Source organism: Fulvia fulva, chromosome 9, assembly GCF_020509005.1.
Source record: "Fulvia fulva chromosome 9, complete sequence".
Lineage (NCBI taxonomy): Eukaryota > Fungi > Ascomycota > Dothideomycetes > Mycosphaerellales > Mycosphaerellaceae > Fulvia > Fulvia fulva.
In genome coordinates this window covers 2,252,606-2,266,352 of record NC_063020.1, presented here as the reverse complement: position 1 = coordinate 2,266,352, position 13,747 = coordinate 2,252,606, and the positions used below count along the sequence as shown (strand labels likewise).

At 53.0% G+C, this 13,747-nt stretch overlaps 6 protein-coding genes across 6 annotated transcripts; 3 read left to right on the top strand and 3 right to left on the bottom strand.

Annotated features, from left to right (window-relative positions):
• Positions 1-375: 375 nt before the first annotated feature.
• Positions 376-1,117, bottom strand: CLAFUR5_09312 (uncharacterized protein; the record flags this gene model as incomplete). Its single annotated transcript, XM_047908460.1, has 2 exons — positions 376-922; positions 975-1,117. 2 exons carry the CDS (start codon positions 1,115-1,117, stop codon positions 376-378), a joined length of 690 nt encoding a protein of 229 aa, XP_047765939.1.
• A 638-nt stretch (positions 1,118-1,755) lies between these two features.
• CLAFUR5_09311 (uncharacterized protein) lies at positions 1,756-2,666 on the top strand (the record flags this gene model as incomplete). Its single annotated transcript, XM_047908459.1, has 2 exons — positions 1,756-1,960; positions 2,011-2,666. 2 exons carry the CDS (start codon positions 1,756-1,758, stop codon positions 2,664-2,666), a joined length of 861 nt encoding a protein of 286 aa, XP_047765938.1.
• A 643-nt stretch (positions 2,667-3,309) lies between these two features.
• Positions 3,310-4,849, bottom strand: CLAFUR5_09310 (FK506-binding protein 4; the record flags this gene model as incomplete). The annotated part of the gene is made up of 2 exons (XM_047908458.1): positions 3,310-4,233; positions 4,286-4,849. The coding sequence occupies 2 exons, from the start codon at positions 4,847-4,849 to the stop codon at positions 3,310-3,312; spliced, it is 1,488 nt and encodes a 495-aa protein (XP_047766392.1).
• A 427-nt stretch (positions 4,850-5,276) lies between these two features.
• Positions 5,277-8,903, top strand: CLAFUR5_09309 (DNA repair protein rev1; the record flags this gene model as incomplete). The annotated part of the gene is made up of 1 exon (XM_047908457.1): positions 5,277-8,903. The coding sequence occupies one exon, from the start codon at positions 5,277-5,279 to the stop codon at positions 8,901-8,903; it is 3,627 nt and encodes a 1,208-aa protein (XP_047766064.1).
• Positions 8,904-9,965: 1,062 nt separating this feature from the next.
• On the top strand, positions 9,966-11,403 carry CLAFUR5_09308 (uncharacterized protein; the record flags this gene model as incomplete). The annotated part of the gene is made up of 2 exons (XM_047908456.1): positions 9,966-10,069; positions 10,113-11,403. 2 exons carry the CDS (start codon positions 9,966-9,968, stop codon positions 11,401-11,403), a joined length of 1,395 nt encoding a protein of 464 aa, XP_047766063.1.
• Positions 11,404-12,142: 739 nt separating this feature from the next.
• On the bottom strand, positions 12,143-13,078 carry CLAFUR5_09307 (uncharacterized protein; the record flags this gene model as incomplete). The annotated part of the gene is made up of 1 exon (XM_047908455.1): positions 12,143-13,078. The coding sequence occupies one exon, from the start codon at positions 13,076-13,078 to the stop codon at positions 12,143-12,145; it is 936 nt and encodes a 311-aa protein (XP_047766058.1).
• Positions 13,079-13,747: the final 669 nt, after the last annotated feature.

Below are 13,747 nucleotides of genomic sequence, written 5' to 3'. Positions count from 1 at the left end.
CGGCTCGATCACATGTCAAACTCCATTCTCTGCGCGCGCATGGGCATCGCAGTGAACTTTAACGCCTCGGAGAACCACCTTGACATTCAAAGACGTCAGTGAGTCTCAAATTCTGTAGTCTTCGTAATAGTACACCGCAGTTAAGATGATGGCTTGCTGTACTGCTCGCTAGGCCGTGAGCAGAAAGTTCTTATTTTTGGATCGAGTACCCAGACCCGTGAGCAGCAGCGCTTTCTGTACATACTTCCTGCTACATATCTCCACCGCGCCATTGGCTGCACTTCGGCGGCGCAAAACGAAGCACGTAGAGTATCTCTTCCAAGTTTCTGATCCTCCCCTCTTCGAAGGCTGGCCGCAGCCCCCTCTCTGGTGGAGCTATGCCTTCTCAACAACAAGCTTGATGACCTTCATCGAGACTCCCATCTTGACCAGCGGTAGTGCGTTCAAGAACACATCCTTGTTCCACTTCTCCACAGGCTTGCTCAAATCTAACGCCGCTGGCGAGGCTTTAGCCTTCTGACACAGCGCAAGCGACATACTTGGACGATCAACATCCGGTGAGACCCTGATATTGAACTCCAAATACTTGATCATCTTGACCCTCTCTCTCCCAACGACTTTCATCCACTCGAGCACCTCCGGGATGTCGAAATCCTCAATGGTAAGGAAGTCGTAGCCCAGCTCAACGACGAATTTGTTCCGGCCATAGTAGACTTCTTGCGCTTCTTGTCTCATCTGCTGCGAGGTATGGAGGATGGCGGGGAAGACGAAGTCAGTGTCGAGAAGGCGCTCAATGTCGCCGTGGATGAGGAGGGGAGCTGAGAGAGTCGAGTATGGGCTGAAAGTGACGATGAGTCGGTAGATTCTAGTGCGCAGCTCGTTTGGGAGGGTGAAGAAGGTGATGCAGGGCGCGATGGGGTCTCTGATGAAGCGTCAGCGGAGTGAGGAGGGTATTGCCGGTGTGCAGGGCTTACTGCTTCTTGATCACTTTCTCGGTGTCAGCGACAACGCTGTCTAGTAACTCTTCCATTGCTGCAATCGGTATGTTTGGGTGCGCTTGGAGGAGTTCGGCCTTGGCGACTGCGCGGATATCTTTGACGGTATTTGATTCAGCCATGGTGGATGCCACGCAAGGTTTTCCAGCAAACTGGTTGGAAGGGCTTGCGTTGGTGCTCCAATCTGTGATTCGAAGTTCTGTCTTTGAGGTGGAGAGTTGCGCACGTAGCGCCCTGAAAACCACAGGAGGGCAATACGCGCTAGTGCCGCAATCACATGTAAATCGGGCCTCTCCACGCAGTGTTTTCACATGAAACCCCATCGACTAGACTCAGACGCAGTATCTGAACTAGGACGAATCCTTGTCGCGCAGTCGGAACGCCCAGCTCTTCGCCAACGACTCTTTTTCGACACTCGTCGGCAATGCGGCCTGCCAGGCTCTCTAGTATAGAAGTCTCCATGTATGGGTGCTTGTCGCAAACGCAAGCAGCAACCGACGACGCGCTCATGGTTGAATAGGCGTGGTCTGGACGTAGTGACATTCTAGTGTCGGCGGAGATGGCGGCGGTTTTCATGTTCGTGTTTGCTCTGAGATGTATCACAGATGGCGTAGCTTCCAGCTGTTTTGCGCTTCGCTTAAGTAGACCCCTGTTCAACGGCGCGCTAGCGTGACCATCACATGTGTCTCGACTTCCTATCTGAGAACTTTCTAACACCACTCGAAATCCACAGCAACAGCAAAATTCCACCATACCACTGATGTCTACCGCTTGTCAGACCGCATTCGGCACGGCCGAACTGCTCGAAATCATTCTCTACGGCCTGCCGACCAAAGACCTGCTTCTTGCCCAGCGCGTCTGCCAGTTCTGGCGCAACGCGATACTCGGCTCGAAGAAGATTCAAGAAGCGCTCTTCCTGCGACCTATTGGTATTCTCGACGCAGCTTTTGGCTCACCGGAGGATGGTAAGCGGTGGACTCCCCAATGGGCACGAGTAAGCATTAATATGAGTGAGACAACGAGCAGCTACAACTCCCACCGGCTCGGGCGTGCATATATGGAGAAAGTTCAGGTGCAACGTGGTACGATAGAAATTCGGGTACTCCGGTCAATCGTCTGCTCGGCAACACTTTAGCATTCGACAACGACTACGGGTACTTCGACTTAGCTCGTCTACACTCCTTCGACACGGCTTTAACATATCGCGAGATGTTCATCACTCAGCCAGCTGTTACCTCCTGCGCATACATGATGGCGGGCAAGTTCAACGGCTTCTTCTGCGCGATCGAAGACACGCTACAGGCAACGCAAGGTGTCACTGTCGGTATTCTGATGGATCACGTCACTACCTACTGGCCGGTACTGGCGAAGCAACAGTCTGACCAGATGAGAGCAGCTGTGGAAATATGGGGAGTGCTAGAGATCATGTACGATCGCGAAGAGCGATACCTTGAAAGTGTCGTAGCCGGAAGACAAGTCTCGGAGGAACAGCAGGCCAAAACTCCGCATGTATTTCTTCGTGGCTGTCATTCAGGCAAGGAGGCGTGGTCGTGGTTGACAAATAGTCAGCAGCTTGAAGTGATCAAGCAAGGCTTGAAGAAAGGCGAGATGGCAGCTAGACCTGCGAGCGGTGTCGATGCCGCCGTTCTCGACAACGATGATGAGGAATAGCTAGAAGAATACGAGCGACCCCATATCTATGCACCAATGTTGGAGCACATCCCGGGAGGTAGTATGGTTGCATACGCGTGCGTCTAGCTGTCTTGAAGGCTCAGGAGTATCTAGCTGAGCATACAGTCGGCTGTCAGTGTAGCGCATGTCTGAACTTGAAGCTCTTCCAAACATGCGCAAGACCTTAATCTGGTTGTTCAATCATTTATCCGCGAAAAGCATCGACTCTGGGTAAGTTTCGACGACAGCAGAAGAGAGACCGTGGGAGGAGGCTGTAATCACACATTTGTATTTCCATCAAAACAGACTACACTACCCACACAGACACCATTGACCCCAACGCCGGTAGCTATTGTATACATACTTTTTTGTGTCGTGTCAGGACCTTGGCTATTGGGCCAGAGCCAGACAATGCACCCATCATTCCTGCAAATGCCAACATCATCTTGCAAGTCGGGTATCATCGCGCCAAGAACAAAGAAACGCAATGCAGCACAAAGCAGATGCTTTCAGAACTCGTCCTCCCTCCAGCATTTGGGACCGAAAGTAGAGTTCGATCCGCTCCATGAAAAGGCCGTAACATAGTACACTCGGAGCAAAACACAGTCGTCGATCGGTAGTCGGTGATGGTGAAGTCGTCGATCTATCGGCCGCCGATGGAGAGGAGCTTGACGTCAAAGACCAGGTCGGCGTTACCTGGAATCGCGGGTGGTGCGCCCTTGTTGCCGTATGCCAGCTTGGCTGGGATGGTGATGCGTCGCTCACCGCCAGCGGTCATGCCCTGGATACCGATCTCCCAACCCTTGATGACTTCACCGGCACCAAGCTTGAAGGTGAATGGCTTGCCGCTCTTGTTGCTGTCGAAGACCTTGCCGTTGCTGACGAGCTTGCCGATGTATCGCAGACCAACGCGGTCACCGTTCTTGGCTGCTGGGCCGGTGCCGACCTTCTTATCATCAATGGTGACACCACCGACCTTCTTCACACCGAGCCCAGCCTTTGACTTATCATCCTTCTTGGCGTCCTTGGTTGGAGTAGGACCTTGCTCGAGGTTCTTTGCGAACTGAACCTTCTTGTCAGACTTCGCAGACGATGGCTCCTCGACCGCGGCAGCAGTTCCGTCGTTCTTCTTCTGTTTCTTCTGCTTCTTGGTGAGCTTCTCCTCGCCGTTGGCCTCCTTCTTGGCTGCGGTCACGAGATCGTCAAGCGATGCGCCATTGGCGAGCTCATCCTCCGCTGGGCGCTTGTTCTTGCCCTTCTTCTCGGCCTTCTTGTCCGCCTTGTTGGATGGGACAAGAGCTGGTGCTTCCTCTTCATCCTCAAGCTCGGTGATGCGTGGGTCCTCGATGTCGTCAAGCTCATCCTCCTCGTCATCAAGCTCATCGCTGTCTGGCTCGAGGTCATAGTCCTCCTCGTCGTAATCCTCCTCGCTGTCGTAGCCATCTGGACCGGGCTGGTGAGCTGGCTCAACGTAGTTGCCAGTAAGGAAGATGCTGTGGGTACCAGACACCTTGAACAGGACTCGCTCGTTCTCACCGACAGTGATGTCGAGTGGCTGCTGGTAGTTCTAAGAAAGTTGTTAGCTAAGGGTTATGCAAGTAGAATGGAGCAGCGCATACCTTGGTGGGGTCAAGAGTGCACAGAACGAACTCCTCGTACTCCTCGCCCTCATCGTCCTCGCTGTGCTCGTCGTCATCCTCACTGTCGTCGCTGGCTGGCATCTTGCCCAAAGCCTTGGCAGACTTCTTTCCGTTGACGCCGTTCGGCTGCTCATCAACGTCCATCTCCTCCTCTTGCGCGGCAAGCAGAGCAGCGATTTGCTTCTGGGCAGCTGCCTTCCTCGCGGCCTTGGACTTGGCTGGGTCACTTGGGCCGCCGTTAGCCTCCTCCTCGCTGTCCTCGTCATCGTCGTCTTCCTCCTCGGCCAGCATGCGCTCCATCTCCTCGACGTCAAAGTCCTCGGCATCGTAGTCGTCCTCATCATCGTAGTCAATCAGCGACTGGCGGATGATCTTGAGAGTTGCACGGGGAACGTCGCCCTCCTCGCCCTCAGGCTCAGCGCTGGGGTCAATGGCAGCCATAGTGATGCGGAATGCGGATGGGATCTCTGGCTTCGCAGTGATGGCGACATCGCCGGCTGGGACCTCGAGGCCGTACACAGCCATTGGCATAAGACCGGACATTGTTTCTCTATGTAGAGATGCTGTAGGAGGAGTTGGAAAGCGACCTTCGGTGGTCTTCTGTCTCGAGGTGGTGAAGGGCTCGAGGAGGGTGAAGTGGTGGAGAGAAGGATGTATTGCGGTGGTCGGTGAAGAGAAAGTCGGGCAGAAGAAACAGCCTTGAAGATCTGCAAAGGCCAAGCAAAAAGTTCGACGGTCCAAGCGTCTCTCGACCCTGCAACCAATTTAGTTCTAGGTACGCGCTAATGACGCGTGACGACCAACCTCGCCTCTTCTTACATCTGCTGCCTCCAAACAAAGACAAACAACACAGTGGTCACAACATCGACACACCCACTCTCTACTTCACCCATACCAGCAGGACATACAGGTTATGGGCAGCACGGCAGTACTCTAGACCCCACACTGACGATGCAGCTGCGACGCCACCATGGGCTCGCGTCTGGAGCAGAAGTCATCCCTTGTCCGGAAGCGGATCGAAGGACATACATTCGACGACGAAGGAGGTGATGAGTATGAGGGGTCCAAGTTCGGAGGCTTCCCAGAGTACTTCCGACGCAAGAAGATCAAACTCCAAAATAAAGATGCGGACCTGCGGGCCAAATCGAAGGAGATCCCACCCATCTTCAAAGGCGTTGTCTGTCACGTCAACGGCTATACCCAGCCAAGCTTGAACGACCTGCACACTATGACTGTCCAGTATGGAGGTGGCTTCATTCAGTATCTGGATGGGAAGACCATGGTTACACATATCATTGCGAGCAATCTTACGCCGAAGAAGAAAGAAGAATTTCGTCGCTATCGGATCGTCAAGCCTGCCTGGATCGTTGACAGTATCGCTGCTGGGAAACTACTGCCATGGGATGCCTATCGTGTTGTGGATGAAGGCGTCGGTCAGAGAGTGCTCGGTTTCGACAATGGCCAAGTCGTCAGTCAAGCAGCCAAGCGAGCGCAAGGTTATCGAGAGCAGACCGAGACCAGTTGGTATACGAGCCAACTACGATCTCAGGGCAGTCAGAAGAAGCCACCAAAGTTGGTGCAGACCATCACTCCGTCAGACGATATCGAAGATGACGACGACTATGGACTGCCAGAGATCACAAGCTCGATCGAGCAAGCGCTAGATGATTCTGAGCAGAGTGTATATCCGCGAGAGCCCTCAGAACCGCGTGTAAGTACGTCTTCGTCAGCCGCGGCAGTAAGTGCACTACAGACGCCTCCTCCAAGCAGCCAGCCACCGGAGGCTGTCACCGACTCGGAGACAATCGAAGGGCCCGACGAAGTGGCAGTCACTGCAGCAGATGCACCCCAGTCTGATGCTGGCCCAGCACTGCAACCACGACAGGGCTCCCAGGAACCGGACTTTTCGCACAAGGTAGTTCGTGATTCTGCAGTGTTCAAGAATATTTCACCCACGAAGCTCGCCGGTATGACTGCTGAGGAGCACAATGCTTTGCTACTGAGTGATCCCAATATCAGAAAGTCCACAGTGGTGCACCCAGACTTCCTGGAGCAGTACTACCGAGAATCGCGCTTGCATCACCTGTCTACCTGGAAGGCAGACCTCAAGTCACAGCTCCAAGCTCTGGCGGCGAAACAAACAGCGTCGCAAAAGGCCCAACCCAAGAAAGTACCCGGTCAAAGGCGGTACATCATGCATGTCGACTTCGATAGCTTCTTCGCGGCAGTATCGCTCAAGAAGCATCCACAGTACAAGGATAAACCAGCAGTCGTTGCTCACGGTGGAGGTTCTGGCTCGGAGATCGCAAGCTGCAATTATCCTGCCCGCAAGTTCGGCATCAGTAACGGCATGTGGATGAAACGTGCACAGCAGCTGTGTCCGGAGCTCAAGATACTGCCGTACGACTTCCCGGGTTACGAGGCGGCGAGCAGGATCTTCTACGACGCTATCATGGCTACTGGTGGCGTTGTGCAAAGTGTCAGCATCGACGAGGCGCTTGTGGATATCAGTGCCATATGCATCGCTGAAAGTGGATCGAATGGCGTGCAGCGTAATGAAGGTGCCGTGCATCGTGAGCAGGCCAAAGCAGACGAGTTCGGGCAAAAGATACGGGATGAAGTGCTGACGAAGACTGGCTGCGCTGTCTCAGTCGGAATTGGTGCAAATATCCTGCAAGCCAAAGTGGCATTACGAAAAGCGAAACCAGCTGGTCAATACCAGCTCAAACCTGAGGACGTTCTTGACTTTATTGGTCAGCTCGAAGTTACGAAGCTACCTGGCGTCGCCTACAGTATAGGCGGCAAGCTTGAGGATATTGGTGTCAAGCTAGTCAAGGACATCCTCGAAATCACAAAGGAGAAACTCATCAACACTTTGGGGCCAAAGACAGGCGAGAAGGTGTGGGAGTACGCTCGTGGCATCGATAAGACTGAAGTCGGCGATCAGGTGACTCGCAAGTCAGTCTCTGCAGAAGTCAACTGGGGGGTCCGCTTCGAGAATCAAGACCAAGCAGACGAGTTTCTTCGTAACCTGAGCGCCGAGCTCTGTAAAAGACTGTTGAAAGAGCATGCCAAGGGTTCGCATCTGAATCTGAAGATCATGAAACGGGCCGCCGATGCTCCTCTCGATCCACCAAAGCATCTCGGGCATGGCAAGTGCGACACGTTCAACAAGGGACTGCAGCTAGGCATGGCAACCAACGATCCCGCTGTCATTGCCAAAGAGACCGTGGCAGCTCTCAGGTCCATGTCGATATCACCCGGCGAACTTCGTGGCATCGGCATGCAAATGTCGAAACTCGTCCCTATCAAGCAAGGGTCCGATGGTATTGACCAGGCAAGCCAGCGAAAACTGCAATTCAAGGTCGGTCAGCCTGCGAAGACGGTTGAGGAGAAGCCACCTTCACTTCCGACGCGGCCTTCTGCCGATGATCCAATACAGGATGACGTCCAGACCCCTGAAAAGCAGCGGATCCCGAGCGCGAACCAGCCGAGCGCAGTGTTCAGACCAGTCGATCCTGGCACACCCACGAAGAACCCTCTCAATATCTTGGGAACACAATTCATACTTCCCAGTCAGGTCGACCCAGCGGTCTTGGCAGAGCTTCCTGACGACATCAGAGCCAAGCTGATCAAGCATACAACTCCTAGCAACGACAAGAAGGCATCTGAGGCAATACGACAAAGTGAACCCAAAACAGCATCTCGAGCGCAATCACCAGCTGGCTTTGTCCCACCGCAGTCACAGCTTGACCCAAGTATATTGGAAGCATTGCCACAAGATGTACGTGCCGAAGTGCTGGGGTTCTACACGTCACCCTCCAACCGTGCCGAAAAGCGCGGAGAACAAGCCTTGTTGCCACAATCACCACGCAAGCTCCGGACTCTGCCACCGTTGCGACAAGCGCCGCCCAAGCGCGGACGAGGCCGACCACGTGGTAGCAAGAACATCAGCAGCTTGTCTCGCAATCCTGCTCGTGATTCCGAAGCATCTACTTTGACACAGTCAAACTTTGTTGCCAGACCTCAGCGACCTGACGAGACCACAGGGACCGACACCGAGCCGGAAGCAGAAGAGCTCGACCCTGAAGTGCTTGCTGCGTTGCCCGAAGACCTTCGTCAGGAAGTCATTGCACAGCAACGCCAAGCTCGCTTGCAAAGAACTGGCGGAATCGACTTGTCGCTCCATCAACATGCGAAGAATGCTCGACGGAAGAAAGGCGAAGTTGTAGGGCCACTGGATCGGTGCTTTACTCTGCCAGCTCGACCTGCAATGCCCACGTTCACTGCCAACAAGCTGACAGATATTTCCGGTCTACGCAACACAATCTCCGCATGGTTTCGGGAGTTCAACGACGAAGGACCGTATGTGGAGGATGTTGATGCACTAATCAAATATCTCAGCGATGTGGTGATTGAAGAGCACGATCTGGGCAAGGCGGTCGCTGTGGTGAAGTGGATGAACTGGGTCATTGATGATGCGGAAGATGTCTCCGACGATGTTATCACTGCTTGGAAAGAGGCGTCAACGAGGACAAGGAACAGTGTTCAGGATGCCGCTGATGCGAGGCAACTTGGGAAGGTGAAATTTGATTAGTTGAGATACCCTGTGACAATGACAATGTTTTCTATCCTACCCGCCTTCTCGGCGTGCGACCACTATCCGGCTCCCACCACAAGGCCTGACGCACATGATGAATTCTGGCCACACTCGCTTGGCCTCACCGGTGAATCCAAGTGGGGCGCACACCGGTCAGCAGCGAGACTTTGTACTACCCCAACTGCTACTTCACAAACACATCCGCACTGACATACCAACTCTGGCCTCTCACAACCTCACAGCACAGGAACCAACAGTACTGGGACACCATGGAGGACGAACTCCTTGTGGCGATAATGTTGCTACAGTCCTGGCCATAGTTTTTACAACCCCTGTATTTACGCTAACCCCTTACGGCTATCCATGTCCATCTCAGAAGGTGTTGCCACCTTCAATCCCACTATCAAGAATGGGCCAAGCTCACACCTGAGGACATACAACGTATATGCAAGAGTATGCGAGAACGCTGCGAGGCAGTAATAGCCAACAATGGAGGACACACCAGGTGGTGAGCTACGCCAAGCAGTGGATACATCCTTCCTAATGAGGAAAGGTAGAAGAACAGGGGTTGTAAAAAGTATGCCCAGGACTGTAGGTATGGCCATGTTGGCATGCTCTCTTGTTGTGCTGCAAGTAGTGCAACGTTAGTGCCTATCTTGGGATTCTTGAGCACATCCATCACCAAGAAACAATTGCCTGATCGACTGATCTGCCGTATTCTTCCAAGGTTCCTCCAGCATGGACTGGCTTGTTTTCGTCAGCGGTGAACAGACCTTGGCACATCAGCCCACCTCACAGACCGTCTAACATCGACCACGGTCGTTCAAGGTCCTCGAGATCTTGGATCGTGTCGAGAAAACACGCCTCCCAGGTCACCCAATACATCCTTGTCGTGAGAGAAAATACGCTTGCGGTCCAAGATTGTGAGGATCCAAAATGACCGTGGCAGATGTTATATAGGCTTGATGCCTGGACCTGCAGTACGCCACACTCCGACAGCTCTCACAATTATCAGCAGCACAGTCGCAACTGGCGTGTCGGAGAAGCGCTATCGACAACATGGCAAGCGCCGAGCTTGTCATCGCCATCGTATCGCTCGTCATCGCCGTCATCGCTTTCTGGATTGCCACCGCTCAAGCACTGCAACACGGCTGGGGGCTACCGTAAATGCGTCGAACCCGTGGTCGGGCAATGGGTGAAGTACAGGAGAAGAACTTTCGAGCCATCGGAACTGCGCTTTGTGGTAACTTATGCGACTCCAGTCTTGTTTGTTGCACCCCCAGCGAATACGAGAGGCCCCTTATCCGACAAGGCTGTTCACAAGCTGGAAGGAACGCAAGAAAGTAGATCGAACACATTGACGATAGTACGTGCCTCGAAGGTTATCGAGAAGAAGCCGTCGGTGTTCCACCGCGTGGGTCCGACGAACGATGCCCTGGCCAGTTGGGTTACGCTCCTCCATGTGCTCCAAGACAATGAGAAGCATGGGAGGAGGTGGGACGCCGACATGCGAATGAAAACACCAGCCGGACTTACAAACCATGGGCCCGAGTACACAATGTGTGTGCAGATCCAAAAGCTGGATCGCAACTGGGATTTCATACCCGATTCCATCACCAAGCCATATGCTACCACATCTCTAGTACGCGTGGCCGAAATTGCTGTGATACAGGGCATGTCATGGAGAATTTTTGAGCCTGACACTGGCGACCTTTCCGCAGAGAGCGAAAACATCACTTGCAGTGGGTTCTTAGTCCCAAGAGCCGGCATCGTTGTGATTTTCACAGTGACTGGGAAAATTACCCAAGTGGCAAACCCATCACAACGCACCATTCCTGATATTCGTGCCAAGCAACTCATCTTTGGCTCCGTCCTTAGCATTTTTGACACTAAGAGCAGATCTGGTCTGGACATACCTCTTTTGAACTTTGGCGATGAACAAGCTCTGCGAGAGACCCTCAACGGCTTCGCTTTCTCCAAAGAAGAGTCTGATAGTTATCTTGCCTACGAACCAAGATCCCGTGCTATCAACTTTGAGGTGATCTCGATGATGGGCCAGGTGTTCCGCATCCGCGGCAGCAGCTTCAAGATGCTACCGAACCCTAACACCGGACCCTGGGTCGACACGTTCGACGCCTGCGACTTGGTACAACAATTCCAGAGATCTCTTCTCATTGCGAAATTGGAAGACCAATGTACCCCGGCCTTACACATCCAGGCATTGTGGACTGAACTTCTCGCACCTGTGTGGAAGAAACGCGAGGAAGACATCGACATTGTCATGCGCGATGCAGTTCACGACGCGATCGACGAGTGCGACAAGTTCCTTCACATTGACGACGAGATCTCGCGTGTGGTCGTTGGTATCCATATGCAATGTCTTCAAGAACAGCTAGAAGGAAATTCGCGCTCTTCGTTGGATGATTTGCGGCGGGAGACGACGGCAGGGATGCTGGATGTCTATAAGCAACGCTTGGAGCACTCGATGTCGAATTGAAGTGACTTTCGTGATCTCTGGTTGATGTTGAGGTTCAGGGGCTGTCTTTGGTGGGGTTTGCATGAGTTTCATCATGCTGATACGAAGGCCTTGAATCCGAGATGGCAGAAGTCGAGGATGCCGGTCATGATCTTACAAGGAGGACTACATGTGGATCTATCGACTTTGCGACCTGATATAGGATTCATCTGGTGTCTTCAATGCCTTGAGTGACTTCCATGCTAAGGTGACTAGGATACAACCTAGTTACATCTCGGGGCTCTCATCGTGTCGGCCCTCGTCACTGTGGCAGAGGAAGTGCGCTACGACAACGAAATTAAGACGTCAAACAGCTCCATCAAAATGCAGTGTCTTCCTTCCCAATCTGCTGACGGGCTGATACATCGGGCCAGCTCTCAATGAATGCTTCTGGCTACCTCTCGGAACCGCTACGTTCACGGCATCCATGACAGTATCTCCAACCTTCCGTCCACAGCATGATGAAGCTACTCTCGCACATTCTGGTTGACGAGATCTCAAGTACCCCAGCGAAATTTGACCGCGTGGTCTCGTGGATTCCCGCATCACCAGCTACCCACGAGCCTCTACCCTCATAGTCTTAGCCAAAGACTTAAAGACCTCGCAATACTATCGGTTCCAATCCAGCTGAGCCTTGTAACGAGTCCTCCCCACCTTTGGCCTTTCTCTTCCTCGCATGATAGGCCCACGATGTGCCGCTCATCGTCAGACAAGGGTATTGCTACTCCATGTACCAGCGAGGATCGGTTCTCTGCACTTTCTCTAGGTTGTGTTGTACGACCCCCTCGATGCTCTCTGTGATGAATAAGAAGCCTCGGAGCTCAAGAATCTTGATTGTACCTAATGCATGGCTTCTTCTCCTGCTGTAAGCCTGGTCGATCTCCGGGTCGTCGACACCGAACTCCTCGCCGGTGTATTTGGAGGTGGACTTCTTCTTCGAGTACTTATTGGCTTCTTGATGTAAGCCTCCCAGCACCTGGTGCACTGCGATCATGTTGTTTGGTGTCTTGCTGGGAGTCGGTCGCTCGTCGAGCTGAGGCTGCATGCTCGACAAGACGGTGTGTTCGAACCCCAGATATCGCACGAGAACATTGGTGCGCAACATGGACAGTGGCCAGAAGATCTCGGCGAAGTCGTCGGGTTCCTTGTTGAGCTTCCGCATAATTCTGCCGTCCTCCAACTCCAGCACCAGACCTCGAAGCTTGTGATCTGAGTTCAGATGCTGTACTAGCGCGTACGGAAAGCGGTTGACTGCTGCGTAGTCGGTTCGCGTGATATAGCTTAGGCGCATTGACTTGGTACGGCTCAGGGCGATCTTGACACAGACGATGTTTGGCTTGAGCACTTCGCGTGGTAGATTGCTCGCGAGGGTGATGATAGATGGATCCTCCAATGACCAAATCATGTCGCCGGATGCAGTGACATGATACGATCTTGCAGAGACCTTGAACTTGACGTCGATCGTGAAGTTGCTTCGTGCTTGGAATATGCCGACCCCTTCTTGGTGGACTTGCTTGCATGTGCGTAGCAGTGCGACTGCGGCGCTCTGCCCATGTCTGCGATTGTGGGTGAGGGCGCTGTCGTAGATTCGATTTCTCATTTCTGCCGGCAGATCGAGAAACGGCATGTTCATCACCACCGGCTTTGCCATGGCCATCGTCTTTCCGGCACTGATGATTAGTTGGTTGCTGTGTTATGTGTTCATGGGCCTGATAGTGATTGATGCAGCCGAATGTTGTTGATGGTAGTTGATGAGATCAAAGGTTTGTGTGTCAATAGGCGAAGATCGAGATCACTCGGGCTAAGAAAGAAAGAAGCGAGAGCGCACATGTAACTCGGCAAAAGGACGGCTCACAGCCGTCCCTTGCTCACTCGACTTTTGGTGCTGCAAGTCTTAGCGAGGAGCAAGTGATGGCTCTATCCTGAATATGCAGATTGAGTGGAGGGGTAACACTTTGGAAGATAAGATCTTTCTGTTCCAAGGCTGCAGTATGTTACGCTTTCCTAGAACCTCGCCAGAGTACAGGGTGAGTTCTCTGTCTACTGCACTGTCCAGACTTTGCTCTAGCTGGCCTATTCTATGTGGGACATCTTTCCACATCAGCCGGCATTAACCCCTTTCTCCTCGATCACAACACGAGTCTTGGCAAGCACATGTATAGGAGCGAATCACGGTGAGACCATGACTCATACACCCAGTCTCATACCCTACCGTATCTCATAGCGCTCAAAAACAGATGAGCTTACGCAGTGAAGACTTAGAAGCGAGAACATGAGGGATCAGACGTTTGGCCAACATGGAGCCCGAAACGTGACAGAGTTCACC